At 45.2% G+C, this 23298-nt stretch overlaps 1 protein-coding gene and 1 long non-coding RNA gene across 2 annotated transcripts in view; one reads left to right on the top strand and one right to left on the bottom strand.

Moving 5' to 3' along the window:
- Positions 1-1782: 1782 nt before the first annotated feature.
- Positions 1783-8252, bottom strand: LOC123390247. The gene is made up of 2 exons (XR_006604894.1): positions 6559-8252; positions 1783-2989 (listed from the first exon to the last, which is right to left on the bottom strand). It is a non-coding gene; the product is annotated as an uncharacterized LOC123390247 (long non-coding RNA).
- Positions 2015-23298, top strand: part of LOC101692827 (zinc finger protein 850) — an 87046-nt gene continuing 65762 nt past the window's right edge. The window contains 4 exon segments of the mRNA XM_045073941.1: positions 2015-2428; positions 2716-2851; positions 4428-5322; positions 18514-19198. Coding sequence (XP_044929876.1) covers positions 2015-2428; positions 2716-2851; positions 4428-5322; positions 18514-19198 — 2130 coding nt within the window.

Genomic DNA, 23298 nt, shown 5'->3' with positions numbered 1-23298 from the left:
TAAGATTTTATTTATTTATTTGACTGAGATCACAAGTAGGCAGAGAGAAAGGGGGAAGCAGGTTCCCTGCTGAGCAGAGAAGCCCGATATGATATGGGGCTGGATCCCAGGACCCTGGGATCATGACCTGAGCAGAAGGCAGAGGCTTTAACCCGCTGAGCCATCCAGTTGCCCCAGGATTCGTAATAAAGTACGTATCAGTCCAATGATCCGCAATCAGCTGGTGAAATGTGTAGTAGAAGGCGGTGCAAGATTAATACTTGCATTCTGCTCTCGCATTCTAGGCGTCGCATCTACATTCCTCTTACTCAGTTTTTCACTGCAGAAACCAGACATTCCCATGTGCTAAGACTGGAGGAACTGGTGTTTAATAACAAGACTCACAGTCGACGGATAAGTCCATAGTGCTGGTTTATTATATTTAACTTTCTTGGTGAGATGATAGGACTTAAAGTCCAAGAAATGAACTGAGCCACAAAACTAGGAAGATAGAGAAGGAACAGTTGGGATAACAGGAAACCTATGTATTTGCGACCTTTGGGGAAGGAACTAGTTAATACTGATTGAAACTTAGCCTCTGGCTCTCAAGGAAAGTTGCCCTGGGGCACCCAACTGGCTCATTTGATGGAACAGGTGATTCTTGATCTTAGGGTGTGAGTTCCAGCCCCACACTGGGTGCAGAGACTACTCAAAACCTTTTAGGGGTGCCTGGGTGTCTCAGATGGCTAAGCATCTGTCTTTAGCTCAGGTCATGATCCCAGAATCCTGGGATCAAGCCTGCTTCTCCCTCTCCTGTTGCCCCTGCTTGTGTTCTCTTACTCTGTCAAATAAATAAAATCTATTTAAAAAAAAAAAATCTTTTAAGAAAAGTTACCCTATTAAGAGATTTGTAAGTAATCCTAATTCCAGGTTTTGAATTAATAATTATCATTTCGAGCTTGTATTTTCCTCACACTTGTAGAAGTATGGCCTCTCTCTGTTTCTCTTTTCATGTTGTAGTCCATCCTAGAAATGAACATGTTAATCTCCACAAACAGTATTTGTTGGGTCATTCTCCTCAGAAGCTTTCCTTGGCTCCCCAGTGCCTAAAAGATAAACTCAGGATCTTGGCATTGAGGCTTTCTATGGTAGAGCCTTTGCCTCTGTGATTTCCTTATACAAACCTATTGAACTTTTTTGCTTTCCCACTTCTGTGATCCTACCATTAACCAGTTGTTCAGACTGTTTGCTTACTTGTAATTTCCTACTTTTCTCTCTCCTATCAAATGCTTTCCATTCTTCAGAAGTTAATTTTTCATGAAGTTTTCCCTGACCATTGCAGCCTGCTTTGCATTTCCATGCATTGCAACCCCTTTGCATCTCCAACTTTGTGAAGCACTTTATTGTTTTCTTCTGCTGGTCCTTATTGTCTTTATGACTTAACATAAAATTTAATTGCAAGTGACATATTAACATGTAGCATTGCCTGAAATTTTTAAATCTTATATTTCTTGTTTCTACCTTAAAGTATTTTGTTTTTATGGGTGCCTGGGTGGCTCAGTTGACTGAGTCCATCTCTTGATTTCTGCTCAGGTCATGATCTCAGGGTCGTGGGACTGAGCCCAGCCTTGGGTTCTGAGATGGAGCCCGCTAGGGCTCTAGGAGTCCGCTAGAGATTCCCTCTCTCCCTCTCCTTCTGTCCATGCCCCTGCTTACACACATGCGCCCTCTCTCTCTCTAAAATAAATAAATGAATTTTCCAAAGAGCAGTATTTTGTTTTTAAATTTAAATTTGAAAGTGTCTTGAGGTAGAAATTATGTAACAATTTTATTCCACAAAGTATTTCAGTGCTTTTACATAGAGTAAATGCCAAGTACACTTCTGGGCAATGGAAAATGACTATTTCTATGATTGTGATCTTTCATCTTCATAGATAGTAATAGTTCTTTTTTATCCCTTAGAAGAGCCCTTGAAACTAAGTAGGACGCTTCACAAAGCAGAAGTGGGTTTCCTGGTAATACATTTCATCCCAAAATGACGACAGAATCAAAGAAAGCTACAGCTCAGAACCTTCAGGAGCATGAAGGGCTTCTGATAGTGAAGATAGAAGAGGAAGATTTTGTCTGGAGGCAGGACACTTCCCTCCAGAGAAGCGAAGACCCCTTTAGGCAGGAGCTCTGCCGACAGCTTTTCAGGCAGTTCTGCTACCAGGATTCCGCTGGGCCCCGTGAGGCCCTGAGCCGGCTGCGGGAGCTCTGCCATCAGTGGCTGCAGCCTGAGACACACAGCAAGGAGCAGATCCTCGAGCTGCTGGTGCTGGAGCAGTTCCTGACCATCCTGCCTGAGGAGCTGCAGACCTGGGTACAGGAACATGGCCCAGAGAATGGAGAGGAGGTGGTCACTCTACTGGAAGATTTGGAGAGAGGTGCTGATGAAGCAGTAGTCCAGGTACACAGGAAATGGGAGATCTAAGAACCCCACATGGACAGAGTCCCACAGTGGGAGGAAAGGGCCTGAGACTGAGCACCCAGGGAGACCTGCAGGGGCTGTTAGAGCATTGTGTCTTTCTGTCTCCTTTCCACTGCATTTCATGCTGTGCCACATTTTACATTTGAGTCAGACTTCATCGGTCCTGCAGTTTTGTATTCCTACAGCGGGTTCTCTTTGTTTTTGGAAGATATTCAAATCCCAACAGGGATTCTCTCACAAGCCCAAATGTACTTTATTTTTCTCAGGTTCCAGTCCATGCACACGAACAAGAGATACTCGGGAAGAAGGTGGTGCCTCCTGGATCGGCACTGAGTGTCCAGTTGCAGCCAGTGGACCCCAAGGCCCTTTGTGGTTCCTCAGCATCCCTTCTGCAGGATGGCGGTAAGGGGCAGTAGCATGTACAGTTCGTGGCTGGAGGAGTGGGGCTGTGAATGTCCCTTCTCAGAGTTGCCTCAATTACCATACATGGTCCTTTATCACCGCATGAGAAGTAGAGAACTTTTCCCTGTGTGTCATTGGCTAATTAAAACAAAAACAGAGATAGAGAATTTGATTCCTTATCCAGAATATTTACATTTTCCCATTGGTTCTTCATCCAAAATATTTCCAAAACACAGGATATTTTTATGAGTAAACTAAAAGAAAGAAAAATTAATGTGTGAGAAAACATCAGGAAATAAGTAAGCAAAAAAAAAAAGAGGAAGAAACACATCAAGAGAAATAACACATGTTAGTAGAAAAGCAGATACATAATGATATACCCAGAAGTGGATGTAATTCACAGATACATAGAACAAGATCCACATTATTGTCTTTTTTATTGCACTTTTGGTCTTACAAAGTTTTCATGTTGTTATAGGAAGTCAGCCATACTTCTGGTGACTCCCTCCATGGAATAGTCATCACTGTTCTAAAACTCCTCTGTTTAAAGAGTTCATGGATTCAGTATTACTTTAGGTGTAAAAGATCTCAAAAATAAACTCAAGAATAAATTAGTTTTGGGGGCACCTGGGTGGCTTGATTGGTTAAGCATCTGCCTTCAGCTCAGGTCCTGATCTCAGGATCCTGGGATCCAGCCCCACATCAGGCTCCCCTGCTTTCTCCCTCTCCCTCTGCTCCCCCTGCAATAAATAAATTAAAAACTTTAAAAAAAAAAGTCATGATCTTTTTAAAAATAAATAAATTATAGTCAGTTAAAAAAAATACCCAAATTCTGTTTTCCCGTTTGTTCTGGAGATATCTCCATCCACTCCATCGAAAATCATATATTTCCCCCAGCCTAAGACCAGCAGTACCTAACTACCTTTCCTGCTATAGCATATTCTAGACAAAGGAAACCCTACAAAAAGAGGAGGTGCTTGATTGCAGCATAATATCGAGTCATAGGCACAGTATAAATTTGTGAGCCAGCAGGCAGGAATTGTGAGGACTTGATCATAAATGGATTCTGGAAACCAGGTGGAGGAGTTCAGGTGTTGTAGAAGAAAAAGAGAAGAAAGGTTCTGAGTAGGATACAGGAGGTGACAGGATTTTAAGGACAGTAAGTCTAGTGAGGGTATTCAGGATGACTAGGAAGAATAGCTCAGAGTCAAGAAAGCAGGAAGCTGTGACAGTCCCCAAATAGGAAGAGTGACAAGGGTAGTGGTACCAGAAATGTGAAGAAGGGGATGTGTTCAGGGCACATTCAGCAGAAAGTACTTACAGAACTTGATTAGCCATGGACATGAAGAAAGGGTAGGTAGAGAGATGAGATTTTCCTCTCCACAGGCATTCTATTTGCTTTTACCAGATTTTCTCTTTTGTGTCCTTGTCCAGCACAACTTTCTCTTGAAAAGCCACATTTTTAGAGTGGCCAGTTGAAGTACCAATATGTAACTGTCTTGGGTATAGCTCAAAATTTTCTTTTCTTCCAACCCAGCAAACAGATATTTACCACTTTGTCTTTTCATTCTTTTAGATAATGAGAGTGAAAACAATGGATTCATGCCAAAGTTGGACATTTTTGAAAAAATGGAATCACAGAGGATTCTATCAGGAAGAATTTCAGGATTCATGTCAGAAGGAACTGCTGAGCCTCAAAACATCTGTAAGTCTGCAGGCAGGCTAAAGAAGCAATGGGAAAAAGAATCAGGGGGTGCTCAGAGACCATCATCTGCTCAGGATGGAGGTTTTAGTAAAATCCTTACCCACAAAAATACACTTACAGGTAGCAGTAGCCATGATGGTTGTGAGAGAAGCTTAAACCTGAATTCAAGTGAATTGACACACCAGAAATCTTGTAAACACAGTACCTATGACCAAAGTTTCAAATGGAATCCAGATTTTATTAAGCATCAAAGAATTTATGTTGGAGAGAAAATTCACCAATATGGAACATCTCTCAAGAGCTCAAACCTTATTCAACATGCAGCAATTTTTAGTGGGGAGAAAACCCACCAGTGTAATGAATGTGGGAAAGCTTTTAGACATAGCTCAAAGCTTATCAGGCATCAGAGAATCCACACTGGAGAGAGGCCTTATGAATGTAATGAGTGTGGGAAAGGCTTTGGGGGGAGTTCAGATCTTATTAGACACCAGAGAATTCACACTGGAGAAAGACCCTTTGAATGCAAAGAATGTGGGAGAGCATTCAGCCTGAACTCCCATCTCATCTTGCATCAGAGAATTCACACCAGAGAGAAACCCTATGAATGTAGTGAATGTGGGAAAACCTTCAGAGTGAGCTCACACCTCATTCGACACCTGAGAATCCACACTGGAGAGAAACCCTATGAATGCAACGAGTGTGGGAGAGCCTTCAGTCAGAGTTCACACCTTCGTCAACACCAAAGAATTCACAAGAGGGAAAACCTGTTAATGTAAAGAACTTAAATTTTCATGGAAATGCAAAAGAAATAGCAACATGAAAAATATTGAATAAAAAATATGGAGTGAGATGAATGACTAAAAGACCAATATCTCTTTTCTCTCATTCTGAGGCTTAATGTTTTGCTTATGGTCTTCACCTATTGGGGTGGGGGAATGCTTTCTGTGAGTCAGGATCTTCCTCTCTTCTATTGACTGTTAAAGTCAAGCAAGAAGAGCAGAATTGGGAGGAAGCTAATAAAAAGGCTATTTTATGGCAATGGAGATAGAGAGGAAAAAAACCATGATTGCAGTATGGAGGGGAAAAGATTCAGTAAAGAAGCTGATCATCACTATTAGTTAATGATTCTCCTCAAGAGGAGGTAGGCTAAGCCCTGAAGTGGAATAGTTTGAGCAATGAGCAATACAGAGCTTTCAGAACATTCCTTTAAATGAAGACACAGCAAAACTAAATTAGTCATGTGAAACGAGGACCTGTGCAATGGTGGCATTCCAGTATGTAGACCAAAGTCTATGTCTAGAGGTCATGCCAGGAGGTAAACCAGGAGAGAATCCTAGGGAAGAGGCCAGAATCCATAGAGATTCAAACAAGACAGGAGAGAAGTAAATTTGTCAGGAGTTGGAATTAGAGGTAAGAGAAGGTGGTCACATTTAGCACTTGCTCTATAAAGTAGAGCTTAATCTTTTGCCTTAAAATGACCTTTTCTGAATTTCCCAGATCATTTAAAGTCATTTTGTACCTCAACCTCAAATTTGGAGAAGACAGTACCACAACTAGGATCTTACTGCCACATATGGCTTTGGCACGTTCCTGGGGTGAGTGGACAGAGACAGGGTTCTCTGGCAAGTGACCATTGTGGAGGAGGGCTGAGGGAATTAGCACTGAAGGTCAGGGTCCTCCAACTGTTTCATGACTGCTGGATGCTCTTCTCTCCATTAAAGACCGTGTAGAGGGCTGGTACCCAAGAGAAGAGTGGAGAGATGAATCCGGCAAGTAAGAACACCAGTGATTTCAGGATATAAAGGCAAACCCTGCCCTACTGTTTTCCCTAATTTGAAAATATAAGCAACAACGTAAGGCTTAAATATCCCATGTGTATATAATGTCTTTATCTGAAAAGGAGCAAACAACCCCCAGTGTAGAATTAGGATAATCTAATGTACAAAATCTTTCACTAATAGGCTTTATTTAAAAAAAAAAAAAAAAAAAGTCTTTCAATTACCTTGAACTAAACATGTCCTGATAGCATCGAAGTAGCCCCACGTGTGTGGCTGGTGCTGAACCGTAGCTTCCTGTTCCACACGTACCGCGCTAATGCTTCCTGCGTCGTGACCGTTCCCGCCGCTGACTATACGCCCCGTGTTGCGGTGAAACCCGAGCTGTGACTGTCCTGCTCGAAACACATGCACAGCAAATGCTGCACCCCGGATTCAAACGCGCGCCTAACCGTTAACCTGGATTCCGTCCCTAACAGTATCACCACGTGACGTAACGCCGAAACGGCCCTCCTGCCTCACAACTTTACAGCGGGGGGACTTGGTTCGCACGCACGTCGTTAGCCTTTCAGAAGGTGAACGACTCGCAACTCAAGACCGCAGCGCCGCCCCTCGGCGGCCACACCGAGAGGAGCGTCGGTCAGAGAGGCCGGAAGCGGCGCGGTGCCCCCCGGGGGCCGCCCCTCGAGGCCGCGCAAAGGTTACCTCAGACAGCGCGATGCCACCCCCGAGAGGAGCGTCTCCCAGAGCAGCCGGAAGCGGCGCCGTGCCCCAGGTGGCCGCCCCTCGGAGGCCGTGCGGAGGTTCCCTCCGGCGCTTCTCCCCGAGAGGCTGGAAGCGGCCGACTTCCGCCGGTTGCTACCCAGCTAGCGAGGGTTGTGTGGCGGCGGTGAGGGGCGCTGCGTGGCCTGAGGCGGGGACCGCGGCCAAGGGCGACGACCACAGCGCCCGTTTCTCGCTTCTCTGGGGCCGCTGGTGAGGTTTAGGAACAATTCCGAGATGAAGGCGGCGGCTACGGTCCGCCCTGACCGGCCCCGGAGGCAGCGAGCCCGAGTCCGCCCTCCCGCGCCCGTTCGCCTGTGCGAGGCTCGGGCTCCCGGAGAGACAGGACCCTCAGACCTGCCTCTTCATGTTGGAGAACCTCGGCGCCCAGGGTGCCGGTTTTCCGGTCAGGGTCAGAAGTCTTATCTGTAGATCTGCTTGTGCTGCAAAACACCAGCATGTTTGCTTTGGTGACTTTCATTTCATTCCATTTGTAGTCAAGCCTCGCGTTCTTGCCGCATTAGAAGTTGTAGTTTGTGCTTCCTGTCACACATGACAAGATTCCCCAGGATTCTCGTTTCCCTTTACGCTTAATCTTTCACTGAAGGGCTTTTGCTTTGCTTTGCTTTTTTTTTTTCTTTTCTTTTTTAAGATTTTTTGTTTATTTGGGGGGATGGAGCAAGAGTGAGACACAGCTGACCGAGCCACCAGGTGCCCCGCATTCAGGGGCTTTAAAGATGACTGGTCGTATCTTTGGGATTCTTGTATGTACAAAATTAAATTTGCTTTTCTCTTGTTAATCTTAGGTCAACTTAGTTATTAGACCAGCCAAAGAACCTAGAAGGGACGAAGAGAAAATTTCCTGCCCTTACCTGTACAAGGTAGGCATGTTATATCTACACGTGAGTAAGCTGGGGTGAGAACATACTTTCTTGCTGGAACCAGAACTTGGCTCATAGCTCAAAAGCTGGCAGATGGCAGGGTCTGAGAAACAGGAACAAGGAACCCACCATGCCACCGTGTTCTTACTCTGTTACTTCCTGAACCTCTTCAGCTCAGGTTATGATCCCAGGGTCCTGGGATCGAGTCCCGCATCGGGCTCTCTGCTCAGCAGGGAGCCTGCTTCCTCCTCTCTCTCTGCCTGCCTCTCTGCCTACTTGTGATCTCTGTCTGTCCAATGAATAAATAACATATTTTAAAAATAAATAAATAAAAATAAAATAAAATAAACATCTGCCTTGGGCTCAGATCATGATCCCAGAGTCCTGGGCAGCCACTTACTAGAAATGATGGCAGAAGCAAAAGGGAAGAGAGCAACACACTGCCACCTTCTTTTTCATTCTCCTTAGTCCTCAGCAGCTAGAGTTGATAGAATGTATGCCTGTCAAGAAGTGGTGAGTCACCCTGCGCTGTGTTTCCACTGACCTGAAATACATATGCACAAAGAAACTACAAAATATGAATTATGTATAATTCGGTGATTCCTAATGCTTTTATATTTGCATTTAAAACTGGTATTGTACAACATAAGTGAACAGCAAAATTCATAATTAAAATTTTAATTTTTGTTTACTTTAAATGACATTAAATAATAAAAATGCCATGATGAGTCATGAGAAAGCCCATGGTAGGGGATAGATAGGTTTTATATTTTAATACCTTTAACAATATGTTTTTCTTCCGTTTTGAACAAAGGGCTCCACATTTCTATTTTACACTAGTCCTGAAGATTATGTAGCTAATACTCCCTATGTGTATTTCTCTAAATACTTGCTTTTTTAGAGCAAACTTTTTATTGGTACTACTTTTGTCACCTAACGTAAACAGACAGCACAGATACAACTTATTATCTGAGACAGACACCTAAGGGAAAGAGCAAAGGATAATTTAAGTATGTCCCAGATTACATACTATGGGTCAACCTAAATCAAGGACAGTTTAACAGGGTCTATTCAAGAGAGATAATGCTAACACAGTAGAAATCCAGGACACAAATGAGAACAGTAGATCTTTGGCAGTGATTACACTGAAAATTATGAGAGCATTAGAGAGTTATAATGTATATAAAACACCTTCAAAAGAGAGTTATAATGTATATAAAACACTTTCAAAAGATATCTTCATTTAATGTCACAACTCATTTCTGTAAAATAGATACTATGTTTGTCCCCTGTTCAGAGGTGAAGAAACAGAAGCTCACAGAGGTTAAGTAACTTGCCTGTGATGATTTAAAATATAACCATGAGACAACTGACACAACTCCATGCAAAAGATGGAGCCTGATTTCCTTCCCCTTGAGTCTTGGCTGGACCTAGAGGTATACTTGCAAAAATCAGAATATGGTGGGAGTGGTGGCAGAGACTAGGTCACAGAAAGCATTGCAGCATCCTTGATCTTTTGGATAATTCGTTTTGGGAGAAACCAGCTGCCATACTGTGAGGACACTCAGGCATGCTGCCAAGAGCCATGTGAGGGAAGCAACTTGAAAGCCAATCCTCAACTTTCTTCAGATGACTACAGCCCAGCCAAAATCTTGACTACTACCTCTTGAGAAACCCAGAACCAGAACATTCTATAAAGTCACTTCATATTCCTGACCCACAGAAACCATAGGTATGTTTAAGATGGCACATTTGGGGGTAATTTGTTGCATAGCAATAAATATGAAGAGGAAATGGCCACACTAGAAAGCTTTAGAGACAGAATAAAGAGATTTCTCTGCTCGAGTGTTGTCCCTAAGATGTCTGGTAAAGCACAGACTCCAGATACTTTGATTCCAAATCCTATTTCCTCTTTACTAGATTACTTGCTATAAGGATGAGAAAAGAATAAGAATCAAAAGGAGAATCAAAGCAAATGTAGAATTGAAGGATGAATGAACAGAAAAAGCAAATGTAGAATTGAAGGATGAATGAACAGAAAAAGTAGCAAGAGCTATGAAGTGTTAGAGTAAATCTGTCACCATAGGTTAATGCAACATTATGTGAGGGACTGAGGAGGGAAAGACAGTAGACTGGAGAAAGTGGGGACAATGGCCATTGATAATAAAATGATCCAATAGAAATCTGAGAAAAGAAGAATAAGTAGTCAAATAGAAACCATCAGGAAAATCTGATTCAGTACTGAACCTGATCCTGAAACAAGCCATTACAAGGGACTCCAAGGATCCATGTCTCTGTTTCTCATTTGTTGAGTCCCAAACGCCTTAAGGCTGGAGTGCTAAAAGTTATTAAATCAGTGAGAGAGTTCAGTTTCCACATTTCAACAAGTTTTCACTGTTACCTGCTGATTCAATAGCTCTTAAGGCTGATGACTTGTTATGTAAATGTTTGTTACATGTTAGTGAATTTTATGGAGGACATACACAGGCCACTCAATTTTCTAAATTCTTCCTCCCCATATGATTCTCCTTCCCTGTCTATTCAAAGGCCCACTGTCCATTTAATAAAGCTCAGTGACTCCCCAGAAAACTTCACTGACCTCCCCAAACCAGGGTAAAAGTAACCAGTTTTAAATTCCTGACTACACCTTTGACGAATACAAAATGGGGGTCAGAAGAAGTACTCTGGAAAGATGGTCTGACCAAAGGTGAATTCAAGGTAAATTGTGCTGCTTAACCTCTTCAGAGGTTCAGGGGACTGAATCTCTAAGATTGACAGTAAAGCTATATTTCCATAAGCCAGAGTTGGAAACTCCAAGACCTGTGGCTCACTATTCTCTTTAAAAACATTACCTGTCAAAGCTGGGACCTGGAGAAAATTAGATACATTTGAGCTTATGAGGGAACCACACTGGGAATTAGAAATAGAAGTCATAAATCACAAGGAATATAATCAAGGGACATAGAACAGGAGACCTAGGAACCAGAAGCTCATTAGCCTTCAGGCATAGGAAGGCACATAGCAAGGAGTAAGAGATCTGGAGCCACAGGGAAGATTTTAGCTCAGTAATGATCTGCTCATTCCAATTTTGCATCCATGTCCCCTCCCATCATCCTCAACTGTCCTACCCAGATTGTAACTCTTCTTACCCAGTATCCTAGATTATCAAGTTCTTTCCCTAAAGCTTCCTAGCACGCTCACTTCCTCCATGTTGTGGATGTTTTTCATATACCTATACCACTTTGGACAGTATGGTCAAGAACACTTCCAGCACCTTTATAATCTGCTCCTTAATGTGTATCTTGGACCTCAGCCACTAATAGCAACGTTCCTAGAGTTCGCTCAGAAATGTTTTTCTTTTAGGGCCCAGACATTTGTTTCCTGCTAACATTACTACCTAATGCACTGGCAAAAGTTCCGATGCCAAGATTCTTGTACCCAGTCTGGCCCCCTTCTTTTACTAATAGAGTTTATTTGGCAATAAACTTCAAAAAGTTTTCACTGTTATCTGCTGATTCAATAGCTCTTATTGTTAGGGATCAAGTTTGCTAAAGTCTTCAACTCCTAGTCATCCTCATCTTGAGTAGAGCTGTGGTTTAGGAAGATTCCTCTGAGTGTTCTGGGAGAATTCCTAAGCCAGGGAAAATTTAACATTTAACATTTCCCTGATACAATTGTCGTATACACCCCTTACAGACAAGATACATTCTAACACCGCAAAATAAAATCTTGGGTTTGGGTAATGCTATTGTAAAGCTATAGAGATTTTCCCTCCACAAAGTCCTTAAATTTTTCAGGCTTTAATACCAACCAAGCAACTAAAAACATTTACTAAGCATTTAATACAACTCAACATATAATATAAAGAAAGATAAGACAGATCCCTGCCATCCAGATGCTGATATTCCAGAAATAATACTTCTGCTTTTGATGAAGGCAGCCTGGGTACCAGGTAAGAAAGCAGAATTTAAAAGGAAAAAAATAAAATCAAAGAAAAGCAATCAAATCCAGCTAAAGGACATCTGTCTTGGAGCAAGTGGCTCAGTACAGCACACAGGATTTAGAGGAGCTGGAAAAGAAAGCCAGAGATATACTGCCTTTCCTTCCTCTAACCTGAGCTCCTTTCCCACGACAGCAGGTGCTCATTCTCGCAAATCTCAAGCTCTAGGGGTGCCTGAGTGGCTCAGTCGTTAAACATCTGCCTTGGGGGCACCTGGATGGCTCAGTGGGTTAAGCCTCTGCCTTCAGCTCAGGTTATGATCCCAGGGTCCTGGGATCGTGCCCTGCATCGGGCTCTCTGCTAAGCAGGGAGCCTGCTTCCTCCTCTCTCTGCCTGCTTCTCTGCCTACTTGTGATCTCTGTCTGTCCAATGAATAAATAACATATTTAAAAAATAAATAAATAAAAATAAAATAAAATAAACATCTGCCTTGGGCTCAGATCATGATCCCAGAGTCCTGGGATCTGGCCCAGCATTGAGCCCCAATTTGGGCTCCCTGCTCAGCTGGAGGCCTGCTGCTTCCTCTCCCACTCCCTCTGCTTGATTCCCCCTCTTGCTGTCTCTCTCTCATCAGATAAATAAAATCTTTTTTTTTAAGATTTTTTATTCATCTATTTGACAGATGGAGATCACAAGTAGTCAGGGTGGTAGGCAAAGAGAGAGAGGAGGAAGCAGGCTCCCCGCTGAGCAGAGAGCCCGATGCGGGGCTCGATCCCAGGACTCTGGGATCATGACCTGAGCCGAAGGCAGAGGCTTTAACCCACTGAGCCACCCAGGCACCCCAAATAAAATCTTTTTTTAAAAAAATCTCAAACTCTGCAAAACATTCAACACCAACCCCACTGTTCTACCATCAGTCTTCAATTCAGTCAACCAGCTTTCCAATACATCTCTCTTCTTACAAGGGTGACCTGCATTGTCACAGCTCATCTATGTGTGCCTCCTCAACACTGAAGTTTTACTCATTTGTTACCTTTTAGGCAGTTTCTCTGCTAGTCCTGTAAGTTAGCAAAGCCCATCAGTGGTTCTCTGCTTCCTACTTAACCCAACTTAAAAAACTTCGAATAGATGTATAAGCCCCTGCACATCAGCTGTTCAGCTTTTCCAGTACCCTGTTCTTTACCTGGGATTTCAATTTGCTTAAATTTTTTGGAGTGTCTGTTAACTTTCATTCTCCACAGCACTCACGCAGGAGGTAAACTGAAACCTGGAACAAATTAATTACCCCTTTGCACAAGACACAGTAGCTCAGTAATACAAAAATGAAGAGAATAACCTCAAGGAGCTCACTGCCTAAAATAAGAAATCCAGTTACTAACTGATTTTTACTGTAGTCCATATGAAAATATCAAGTTACTAATCGTTATAACAGCAATGCGGTATTTCCTAATTGATCAGAACACGTCTATGAAGGTCTGTCCGATTTGTAGGGGAAATGACTTCAGACGAGTTCCGCTAAAAATCGGATAACTCGAAATTCCAGTAGAAAGTCTGCCCGACTCCATAGCAGAAGCTGGGAAGCAATGCACTGCAAGCCTAGGCCAGAACCGTCTTTGGGGCGCATACACTGGGACCCAGCGGCTCCTAGCAACACTACAACCTCTGGGCGCGCAGTTCTACTGTACACAGGTATAAGGGTCACGCGCAAGTTTGTCTTGAATTCAGGACACACAGTAAACCCAGAAATGACGTCGCTCTCGCTCACGCAGTGGTCTCCAGCGTGGCCGCGCGGCAAGAATCCCGCCACAGAGCAGAGTCGCTCGCGGCGGCGTGCGGACGCCAGCGGGTCCCCGGGCCTCTTGCTGGTTCCCAGGCCGAGACCGGACGCACGGCGGACCTCAGGTTGCCCGCGGGGCAGGTGTGTCCTCGGCCGGAGCGCGGGGGTCGCGGCCGGGGAGGCAGGCTCCCGGGAGCGCGAGGTTGCGGCGCCCGATCCCCGTCTTCACCCAGACGGCCCCCGCCCCTCGCGTCCCGACCGCCGGTCCCCTCCACGTGCGGACCGACGGCTCTGCGCCCCCGGCGCCCCGGGAGGCCTCGTCTCCGCCGGAAGCGGCGCAGGCCGGGCGGGATTGGCGGGCGCTCCCCCCGGCGGCCGGGCCGGGCCCGGGTAACACTCGCGTTCGCGGACCGCGGCGCCGCGGCCCGGGGCCCACCCCCCGGCTTGGCCCGGGCGGCGTGTGCGCGGGCCTCCCCGGGAGTCGGGAGTCCGGCCCCTGCGGCGCGCGGACCGACAGCCAGACCTTCCGAGTGCGGGCCGCTGTGCCCGCTCGTCGGCGCGGGGACAGGGGACAGGGCTGGCGCAGTCGCCGTACTGTCTCGTTCTTCGGAAGGCGGGACCTGCTGCGAGTCGTGTCCTTCGCTCGGAATGATTCCGAAAACCGGCTTTCTGCCCGCCCTCCGCAGAAGCCCGTCCTCTGATCCTCAGGGCCGGGGAAGTGAAGGTGTGTTTGAAGGATGCCGAGTGGGTCGCAGGGGCGAGGCGCAGAGAAGACACGAGCGGGGCCTCCGTGCGTGGCCCCGGCTTCTGTGCGGGGAAACTGAGGCAGACGACAGGGTCACGGCGAGAACTGCAGCCTGTTCGGAGGCCTTGCCGTGGGGAGGGCGGGGGGCCGGGATCGAATGCTGTCCGAAGTCACTCTCAGAGCAACGCTACCCGGAGGGTTTAGCCAACCAGTTACTTTCCTGGTCTTGCTACTACGCTGCGGTTCTGTAAGACGTGACTGCTAACGGAACCTGGGTGAACGGTGTAGGGAGTTCTCTGCGCCGTTTGGGGAAGTTTCCTTTAATTCAAAACTATTTCAAAATAATGCATTTTTTAAAAGGTAAGATTTTTACAGAGGGGGAAAATAGAAGTTTAGAGAGATTAAGTCACGACACGTAAGAGAACAGCACAAGATTCAAGCGTGGGTCTTCCGGAATCCACAGCCCTTGTCCTTCACCGCAGCCCACGGTGCTGCCGAAGCGGTGGTGCACGTTTAAACAGAGAGGCCCTGCTTAAGTCTGCTATTACATGGAAGACTGAAACCATCTACACCCACACAGCCTCCTACCTACCTAGGTTAAGGTGACTTAGCTATTCATTTATCTACACCAGGTATGACATTATTCCACTATCTTTATCAACATGACATTAGTATTCTAGGAAATTCTTGCCCCAGAAGATCAAGTTGCAAATAATATTTGTTTCGAGAAATTACCCCTCAAAAAATCCACTTGAATGACTATCAGACTCCCAAATTTAAGTGGGTAGGATCCAGAAACTCTCAGCTGAAAACCTTCACCTTGTGTCCATCAGTTCTAAACTATTGTGTCATGATCCTTCCCCAATCCTTATTCTGCTTTGAAAGATCTGCCTTAAACTCCAAAACCTCATAAATATCCTGACTCTGCCTTCCTCCCTGGGAGATACTACTTAGACTCTCAAGGTAGAGCTAGCATTCATAAGAATTAATTCACCTTAGCCTAATCAGTGGATTGTTTTGCTATTATTTTTGGAAAGCAGGGGTCCAACAATATTCTCGGCATTATGAAAAATGCTCTTTCTTGACATTCCTTCTACTTAGAAAACGGCTTGAATGACCTTAAGCACATTTTTTAAATTTTCTTTAAATTTGGGTGAAGCTTTCTTGCTCTTCTGAAACACAAGCATTAGACTTAGTGAGTTCAAGTATTTAATCAGCCTGTGTGTATGTGTGTGTGTTTCTGTCTTTAACTGTGGTTTCTATAACCTTAGGAGTGTGCCCTGAAAGATAACACTTGTTCTTGTCCTCTCTGACCATTGGAGCTGGAATGGCTGCAGTGTTCCTTCCTAGGGCTCATGAAGAGCCAGAGGGGCTCTTCAAAGTAAACAAAAAAGAAGGTCCTGCCGAGGTTCAGGGATCTGGCCCACAGGGCAGCAGCCCAAACAGCCAGGAGTTATTCCGCCAGCGCTTCCAACAGTTCTGCTATAAGGAGACTCCTGGACCCCGTGAGGCCTTGAGCCAACTCTGGGTGTTCTGCTGTGAGTGGTTAAGGCCTGAGATACACAGCAAGGAGCAGATGCTGGACCTGCTGGTGCTGGAGCAGTTCCTCACCATCTTGCCCGAAAGAGCATCACCCAGAGAGCAGGGATGAGGCCGTGGCTATGCTGGAAGATCTGGAGAAGGAATTGGATGAACCAGGCCAACAGGTGCCGAGAGGGACCTGTGCTCAGTGGGGGGATGGTTTGGAGTGGGCATCCAGGCCGATCCTTTATGGGCTCTCGGGATCATGTACACTGTGGGCCCTTCAGATGCACAGATGAGCCTGCTTGTTCTCAGGTTTCAACCCAGACCTGTGCACAGGAACTGCTTTCTGGGACATCAGCACCTCTGGATCCAGCGAAGGAAGCAACATATCTTCAGCCTCAACCCATGGAGATCCAGGACCCTCAACACCAACAAGACTGTGGTTAGTGTTGACACTTGGGTCATATGGCTCCCCTGGAGACCTTAGAATCATTCGTCATTGTCACGTAAATATTGAGTACTTACTCTGTGCCAGGCACCATGGAAGGCACTGGGTATGGTGAACAAGGCAGACATGATCCTTGCTTTCATGGAGCTTACCAAATAAATGTACCATAACAGCTTGTATATGGGGGAAGAAGAAGGCAGGCAGAGAAGGCCTTTTTTGAGGAAGTAACATGAGAGCTAAATCCCGAAAGTAGAATAGAAATTAGCCAGGTGAGTCGGAGAGGGGAAAGCAACTAGGCCTAAGAGCATGTGCAAAACAGATGGGAAAGAGGTGCATTGTCAGAAATTATGTTTCTATGCTATGATATTTTTAAAATAATAATCCAAAAGTTTTTTCTCGTGCTGATAGGAATTTTAGTCCTGTTGTATGTGCAGTGATGTTTTGGGCCCCATCCTACTGTTCATTTTATATTTGCTAATGGCTCTGAAAGATGATGTTCTTTCATTGCTTTTTTGAAGATTGTATTTATTTAGGGACAGTACACTCGAGCATGTGAGCAGGAGGAAGGGCAGAGAGAGAGGGAGAAAGAGAATCCCAAGCAGACTCTGCACCGAGGAGGGTGGCCAACATGGGCATCAGCCTCACAACCCCAAGATCATGACCTGAGCCTTGCATGGGTTGAGGCTGGGAGTCTGGGAATCTGTCAAGCCTGAAGCTACACTCTGGACCATTGAGACTTCCTGGGCAAATGGTCACGAATACAAAGGAGGATTTCTAACAGACCCAGACCCCCATCCATCCTGACCCAAGAAAAGCACATCGCCATGATTCCCCTGCCTGTCTCCTACAGAGGTGCCCCTGAGCAGGGTCCCAACACCCCCATCCTCCGGGGTGGGCAATGTGGTCACTTCCTCAATGGTCAACAGTTTCTGAAAAAAGGTGAGATTGTCCCACTCAAGGCATATTCTCCCTGAAGTAATCCCATGTTAGGACCCAGGGTGAAGGGCATTATTTGTAACCACGTAGAAGTAATGCAGGGAAAAGTGATGTGCTTTTAACTCGGTCGGTGGGGGGAGGCCTGGCAATGGGAGGAAAGACAGGTATAGAGACAGCGGAAGACGAAGGAGGCAGTTGACTTCAGCTCTCAGAGAGCTCCCTCCTGCTGCTTGGCCACGGCTCCTTTCCCTCTCCTCCCACAGTATCCTTTTGGCAGTTGTCGCATGCCTCTGCCTGGGGTTGGATCTGATGTAAGCTGCCTCCTGGGTCTTCAGCTGTCTCCATACTTGTCTTTCCTCCCATTGCCATCCCCTCCCCCTCCATTTAAAAGCCCAGGGGTAGAGTGTAGCTTCAGTTTTCACAGATTCCTAGATTCTCCTTTATTGGTAGAGTACAAATATCTTTGGGGCCAAATCAGTCTCTGTTTGTCCCTATGTGATAACATCCTTTTGTGCTCCGTGTTTTTAGACTCTGATCTACTTGTTCTGCATACCTGCAAATAGGGTACTTTCCTGTGCTCCAACCCCTCATTTTTTGGTTCTCCCTGAGGCCTCAGAGCACCTACACAGAGCTGCTTCACAGCTCCACATCAGCACTGGCCCCCACGGCTTCCTTTCTGCTCCTCCCACGGGCCTGTTCCTTCATCTCTCTCTGCTCTTCTCTACCCTTCCCTCAGAACCTACTCGCATCCCAGATCTTTTCTTCTGTTGGTGACTGACTCCTCCCAAACTTGTCTCCACTCTGCTCATGTCATGCCCTACCAGTCCAGACACTGCCAGTCCTCTCTTCCTTTGCAGTCTCCCACTTTCTTCCTCAAATGTTGTCAGACCGTTTTGCTGGGAGAGTTAAGCTGTGTGCTTCTAGTGTACATGTTTAAGTTTATTTCCTGTATATTTCACTGGTAACTTGAAATCTATTGTTTTTGTTTCAGATGATGTGATCGGAATTGAGAAAGAAGAACTGATTCAAAAGCAGAAGTTTACTATAGATATGGAGTCTCCCAAAAAGTCTTCTGGCCAAATGAATGGAAAAGCCCCTGAATGTGGAGAAACCCAAGAACATGAAGGAAGGACACAAAGATATCAGAGAAACACTTCAGCTGAGAGAAGATATAAGTGTGATGAATGTGGGAGAAGATTCACTCAAAACTCAAGCCTCATTAGACGTAAAAGAATCCACACTGGAGAAAGACCCTATTCATGTAACGTGTGTGGCAAAACTTACATCCAGAGCTCACAGCTTATTGACCATCAGAGACTACATAACCGGTTAAAACCCTATCAGTGTGATGAGTGTGGAAAAGCCTTTTATTACAGTTCACACCTTGTTCAGCATCAGAGGACCCACACTGGAGAAAAACCGTTCCAATGCAATGAGTGTGGGAAAGCTTTTCACTACAGCTCAGGCCTTGTCCGACACCAAAGGACCCACACAGGAGAGAAGCCGTACCAGTGTGGTGACTGTGGGAAGGCTTTCTGTCTGAGCTCACATCTGATTCAGCATCAGAGAGTCCATACCGGAGAGAAGCCATACCAGTGCAGTGAGTGTGGGAAAAGCTTCAGCCAAAGCTCGGGCCTCTTCTATCACCAGAGAATCCACAGTGGGGAGAAACCCTACGAGTGTGACAAGTGTGGGAAGGCCTTCAGTCACAGCTCGGCTCTGGTGGGACACCTGCGCATCCACAGCGGAGAGAGGCCTTAGGAGTGCGACGTGTGCGGGAAAGCTTTCAGTTACAGCTCACATCTTCTGGGACACCGAAGAATCCACACTGGAGAAAAGCCCTATGAGTGTGACGTTTGCGGGAAAGCTTTCCGGCGGAGCTCACACCTCATTGTACTTCAGCGAGTCCATGCTGGAGAGAAGCCCTAGTGATTGTCGGTACTGACCAGCAATTCCGCAGAAGGCCAGAAAGGCACAGCCAGCAGAGGACACCACCATGACAGTGGCGTGGGGAATTCTGTGATCACCACTGCACTTTTCACGGTCATTAGAAAAGACTTCTAGAGGCTGAGACAGGTTATCGCCTGACAGCTTATCAAACAAGCACATCCTTCCACATCTTAAACATCCTTCTCTGAAGCAGTGGCTCAGGAAGCCTCAGTGATCCACGAGATACGTATCCGCAGTCGTAGAGATGGCAGCAGTCTTGGAGACGGCTGTGTTCCTCTCCCTTCCCTTCTTCCCCCTATTTTCTTGGGAGTTAGAGTAATGATCTTGCGTGAGGTGTGAATTTAGAGTTAACATCTCATCTGCATTTTAAAAATCCTGAATTTTAGATCAGCTTGATAAAAAGCAGCCTATCAATTATCTACACTGAAAACATTGTGCGCACAAAACCCACTCTGTAATCTGGGATGAACGACTCGTGTAGATGGGAAAGTTCAGTGGGGCAAGAGGATGGACGACGCACGTTCCAGTGTGACCTTTCACATCTTCCACCAGAGGTGCCAAACAGGCCAGTGGGCTGTATTTGGGAAAAATCATGTGTATTTTTCCCACATGGTATTTTTTTTCAATAATATGTAAAATTATTTCAATTTTTTAAAGCTCTTTTTTTTTTTAAGGTGTATTTATTTAGAGAGGGAGAGAGAATTTCAAGCAGACTCTGCACTGAGCGCAGAGCCCAGTGCAGAGCTTGACCTCATGACCCTGAGATCATGACTTGAGCCGAAATCAAGAATCAGACACCCAACTGACTGTACCACCCGGGTGCCCCAGTTATCTCAACTTTTTAAAAATCTGGCAATTTCACATAAAATCTGACTTTCTGGATTCTCTTTCAAAAATAGATGTTGTGGCAGGCAACACTAGAGGGCATATTCCCACAAGGCAACAGTTGACTGGGACAGATTATCACTACTGTGTGTTTAGACCCAGTCCACTGCCACACAGCTTCCTGCGGTCTCCCGCCCCTCCCTCCCCCTACCTGTGTGAGCCCTCCCGTGCTCTAAGGGCTTCTCAGGTGTTTGTGGGTTCCAGGCCAACTTGCCACCAAGAGTTCCACCTTAATTTTATACACCGCCCCCCAATAAGATTTTCTGTGAAGAAAGGGCTTTCTAACAACAGCTTGAAGATTTAGATTAAAAAAATAAAAGTGTGCACTTGTGCACGCAAAGGTAGAGGAAAGCCACTTTAAATTTTTCCTTAGACAGAATGTATAGGTAATTATTGAAAGTCAGCTGTAATAGCTTCAAGCCAAACCCATGAAGACTAGTTCTTTGGGTGAGATGAAGACACAACACCCGTGACAGGGTTGGACATTAGTGTCAGAGTGAAAAGGCCTGGGGCGGAAAGCAGGGGTGTAGCTCAGAAAGAGAAGCTTTGAGATTTGAAGCATTCGGTGACAGGAGCAGCTGTGGGAAGGCTGTGGGATGAGGCCCAAATGGGAGACTGGAGAGAGGTGAGAATAAAAGGCTACAAATACGGGAGGGTCTGGGATAAACAGAGGGAAGGAGAAAGGCCAGAAATGCCAGGAAACCAAATTACAAACAGGAAGCCAAAGCAAAGGTAGTGAAAACATTAAGTGAGTAAGCATGATTTAAAGAAATGTGAGTGGAGGGACGCCTGGGTGGCCCCGTGATTTAAGCCCAGGCCAGGTCAAGGATCCTGGGATTAGGCCCCACATTGGGCTCTCTGCTCAGTAGGGAATCTGCTGCTCCCGCTCCCTCTGTGCTCTCTCTCTTGTTCTTGCTTTCTCTCAAGCTAATAAAGCAAATAAAATATTTAAAGGAAGAAAGGGAGGAAGGAAAAAAAAAAGGAAGGAGGGAGCGGGAGGTTGAAAGGCTGGAGGTAGGAGCACTGAGTATTAACTGACCCTCAATTCTATGCCATGTGGGCCAGATGCCTAACATGAAGACCCTCACCCAAATCTGAGTTCACTGCTGTTTCTTTGTATCACTGAGGACCCTGCCCCTGCATGGGTCTCTGAGTGTTGGGACACAGGACACCTCTCTTTAGATATGGAACATATATATGTTCAATCCTGCTCAGTCTGTCTGGACTGGCCTTCTTAACAAAATCAGCCAAGCAGGAGGATTCTCTCCCAGGAGCAAGAATATATTTCTGGTGGGACCCCTGGGTGGCGCAGTCGGTCAAGTTTCCGACTTGATTTTGGCTCAGGTTATGATATCAGCCATAATACCATGAAATATCAGGCTGATACCATTTCAAGTCATGAAATTGAGCCAAGCCTCGAGTCAGGTGCTGAGCGTGGAGCCAGCTTAACATCCGCTCCCTCTGCCCCCAACCCCAACCCCCTGGCTGGCCCATGTGCGCTCTCTTGTCTCTCCCCTTCTCTAAATAAATTTTTTTTTTTAAAGAAGTCATGCTTGGGGTGACTGGTTGGCTCAGTGGATTAAACCTCTGCCTTCGGCTCAGGTCATGATCTCAGGGTCCTGGGATCGAGGCCCACATTAGGCTCCCTGCTCCCCCTCTCCCACTCTGCCTACTTGTGATCTCTCTCTCTCTCTCTGTCAAATAAATAAATAAAATCTTTAAAATTAATTAACTAATTTAAATAAATAAATAAATAAAAAAAGAATTCATGCTTGGCCTCTTTGGGAAGCATGTGATTTACCCATTCCTCCTAAAGAGGAAAGTGTGTTGTGAGATAGAAATACCCATTATAAATTAATTAAATGATGTAGCAAAAGGAAAGTTCTTTGCAAACTCTGACAATCGTGGCTGCCATTTGTTGAACACCAGTTGTGTCCAGCATCAAGCATGTTCCATCTTGTGTAAACGTTCCAACTCATTTGTAGGGTACTATTTATTATCTCAAACAATGTGTCAATGTAAGCCTTATGAAAGGCTTATAACAAATGAAAAGTTTTTAATACATTTAAATATTAAACAGCCTATAAAAGTATTTTTAGAATATAATAACTATGTATAACAGATTTAAAATAGTGGAGGGCGCCTGGGTGGCTCAGTGGGTTAAGCCGCTGCCTTCGGCTCAGGTCATGATCTCGGGGTCCTGGGATCCAGTCCCGCATCGGGCTCTCTGCTCGGCAGAGGGCCTGCTTCCCCCCACCCTCTCTCTGTCTACTTGTGATCTCCCTCTGTCAAATAAATAAATAAAATCTTTAAAATAAAATAAAATAGTGGAAGTTGGAAGTAATAAAATGTCAACAGTGTATTTAGGTAATGAAGAGGGAGTGATTCTCACCTTTTCTTTCTATTTACCTGTATATTCCAATGGAAAAGTTAGAATTCATCATATGCATAAATAAATACTTTTTAAAAATTAAAATACTACAGAATTACTTGAAGCTTTCTGGAGATGATTCTTTGGTAGCCTTTTCAATTATTTCCTTTAGGACTGGTTTATTTTATGTTTTCTGCCTTTTTAAAAAATATTTTATTTTTAAGTAGTCTCTACACCCAACGTGGGGCTTGAACTCACAGCCCCAAGATCGAGAACTGGACTCTCTACCCACTGAGCCCGCCAGGTGCCCCATAGATTTTGTTACTTCTTTTTTTTTTTTTTAATTTTATTTATTAATTTGACAGAGAGAAATCACAAGTAGATGGAGAGGCAGCCAGAGAGAGAGATAGGGAAGCAGGCTCCCTGCTGAGCAGAGAGCCCAATGCGGGACTCGATCCCAGGACCCTGAGATCATGACCCGAGCCGAAGGCAGCGGCTTAACCCACTGAGCCATCCAGGCGCCCCGATTTTGTTACTTCTTGAATGAATTTTGGAATTAAAGTTTCTTTCCCCCACCAATTTCGTTGAGATTTTTTAAATTTTTGGTAGCAGACGTCTTCATCTGCTATTTGTCATTTACAATTTTAAAATTTTTTTTTTTTTTCTCAACTGGATTTACCATAGGTTTGTGGGGTTTTTTATGTTTCCTTTTTTTGGTTTTTTTAGCTTGAATACCATTAGTTTTTTT

Source organism: Mustela putorius, unplaced genomic scaffold, assembly GCF_011764305.1.
Source record: "Mustela putorius furo isolate JIRA1106 unplaced genomic scaffold, ASM1176430v1.1 tig00537295_pilon_pilon_pilon, whole genome shotgun sequence".
In the NCBI taxonomy this organism is placed as follows: Eukaryota; Metazoa; Chordata; class Mammalia; order Carnivora; family Mustelidae; genus Mustela; species Mustela putorius.
This window is presented reverse-complemented; position numbering and strand designations above follow the sequence as displayed.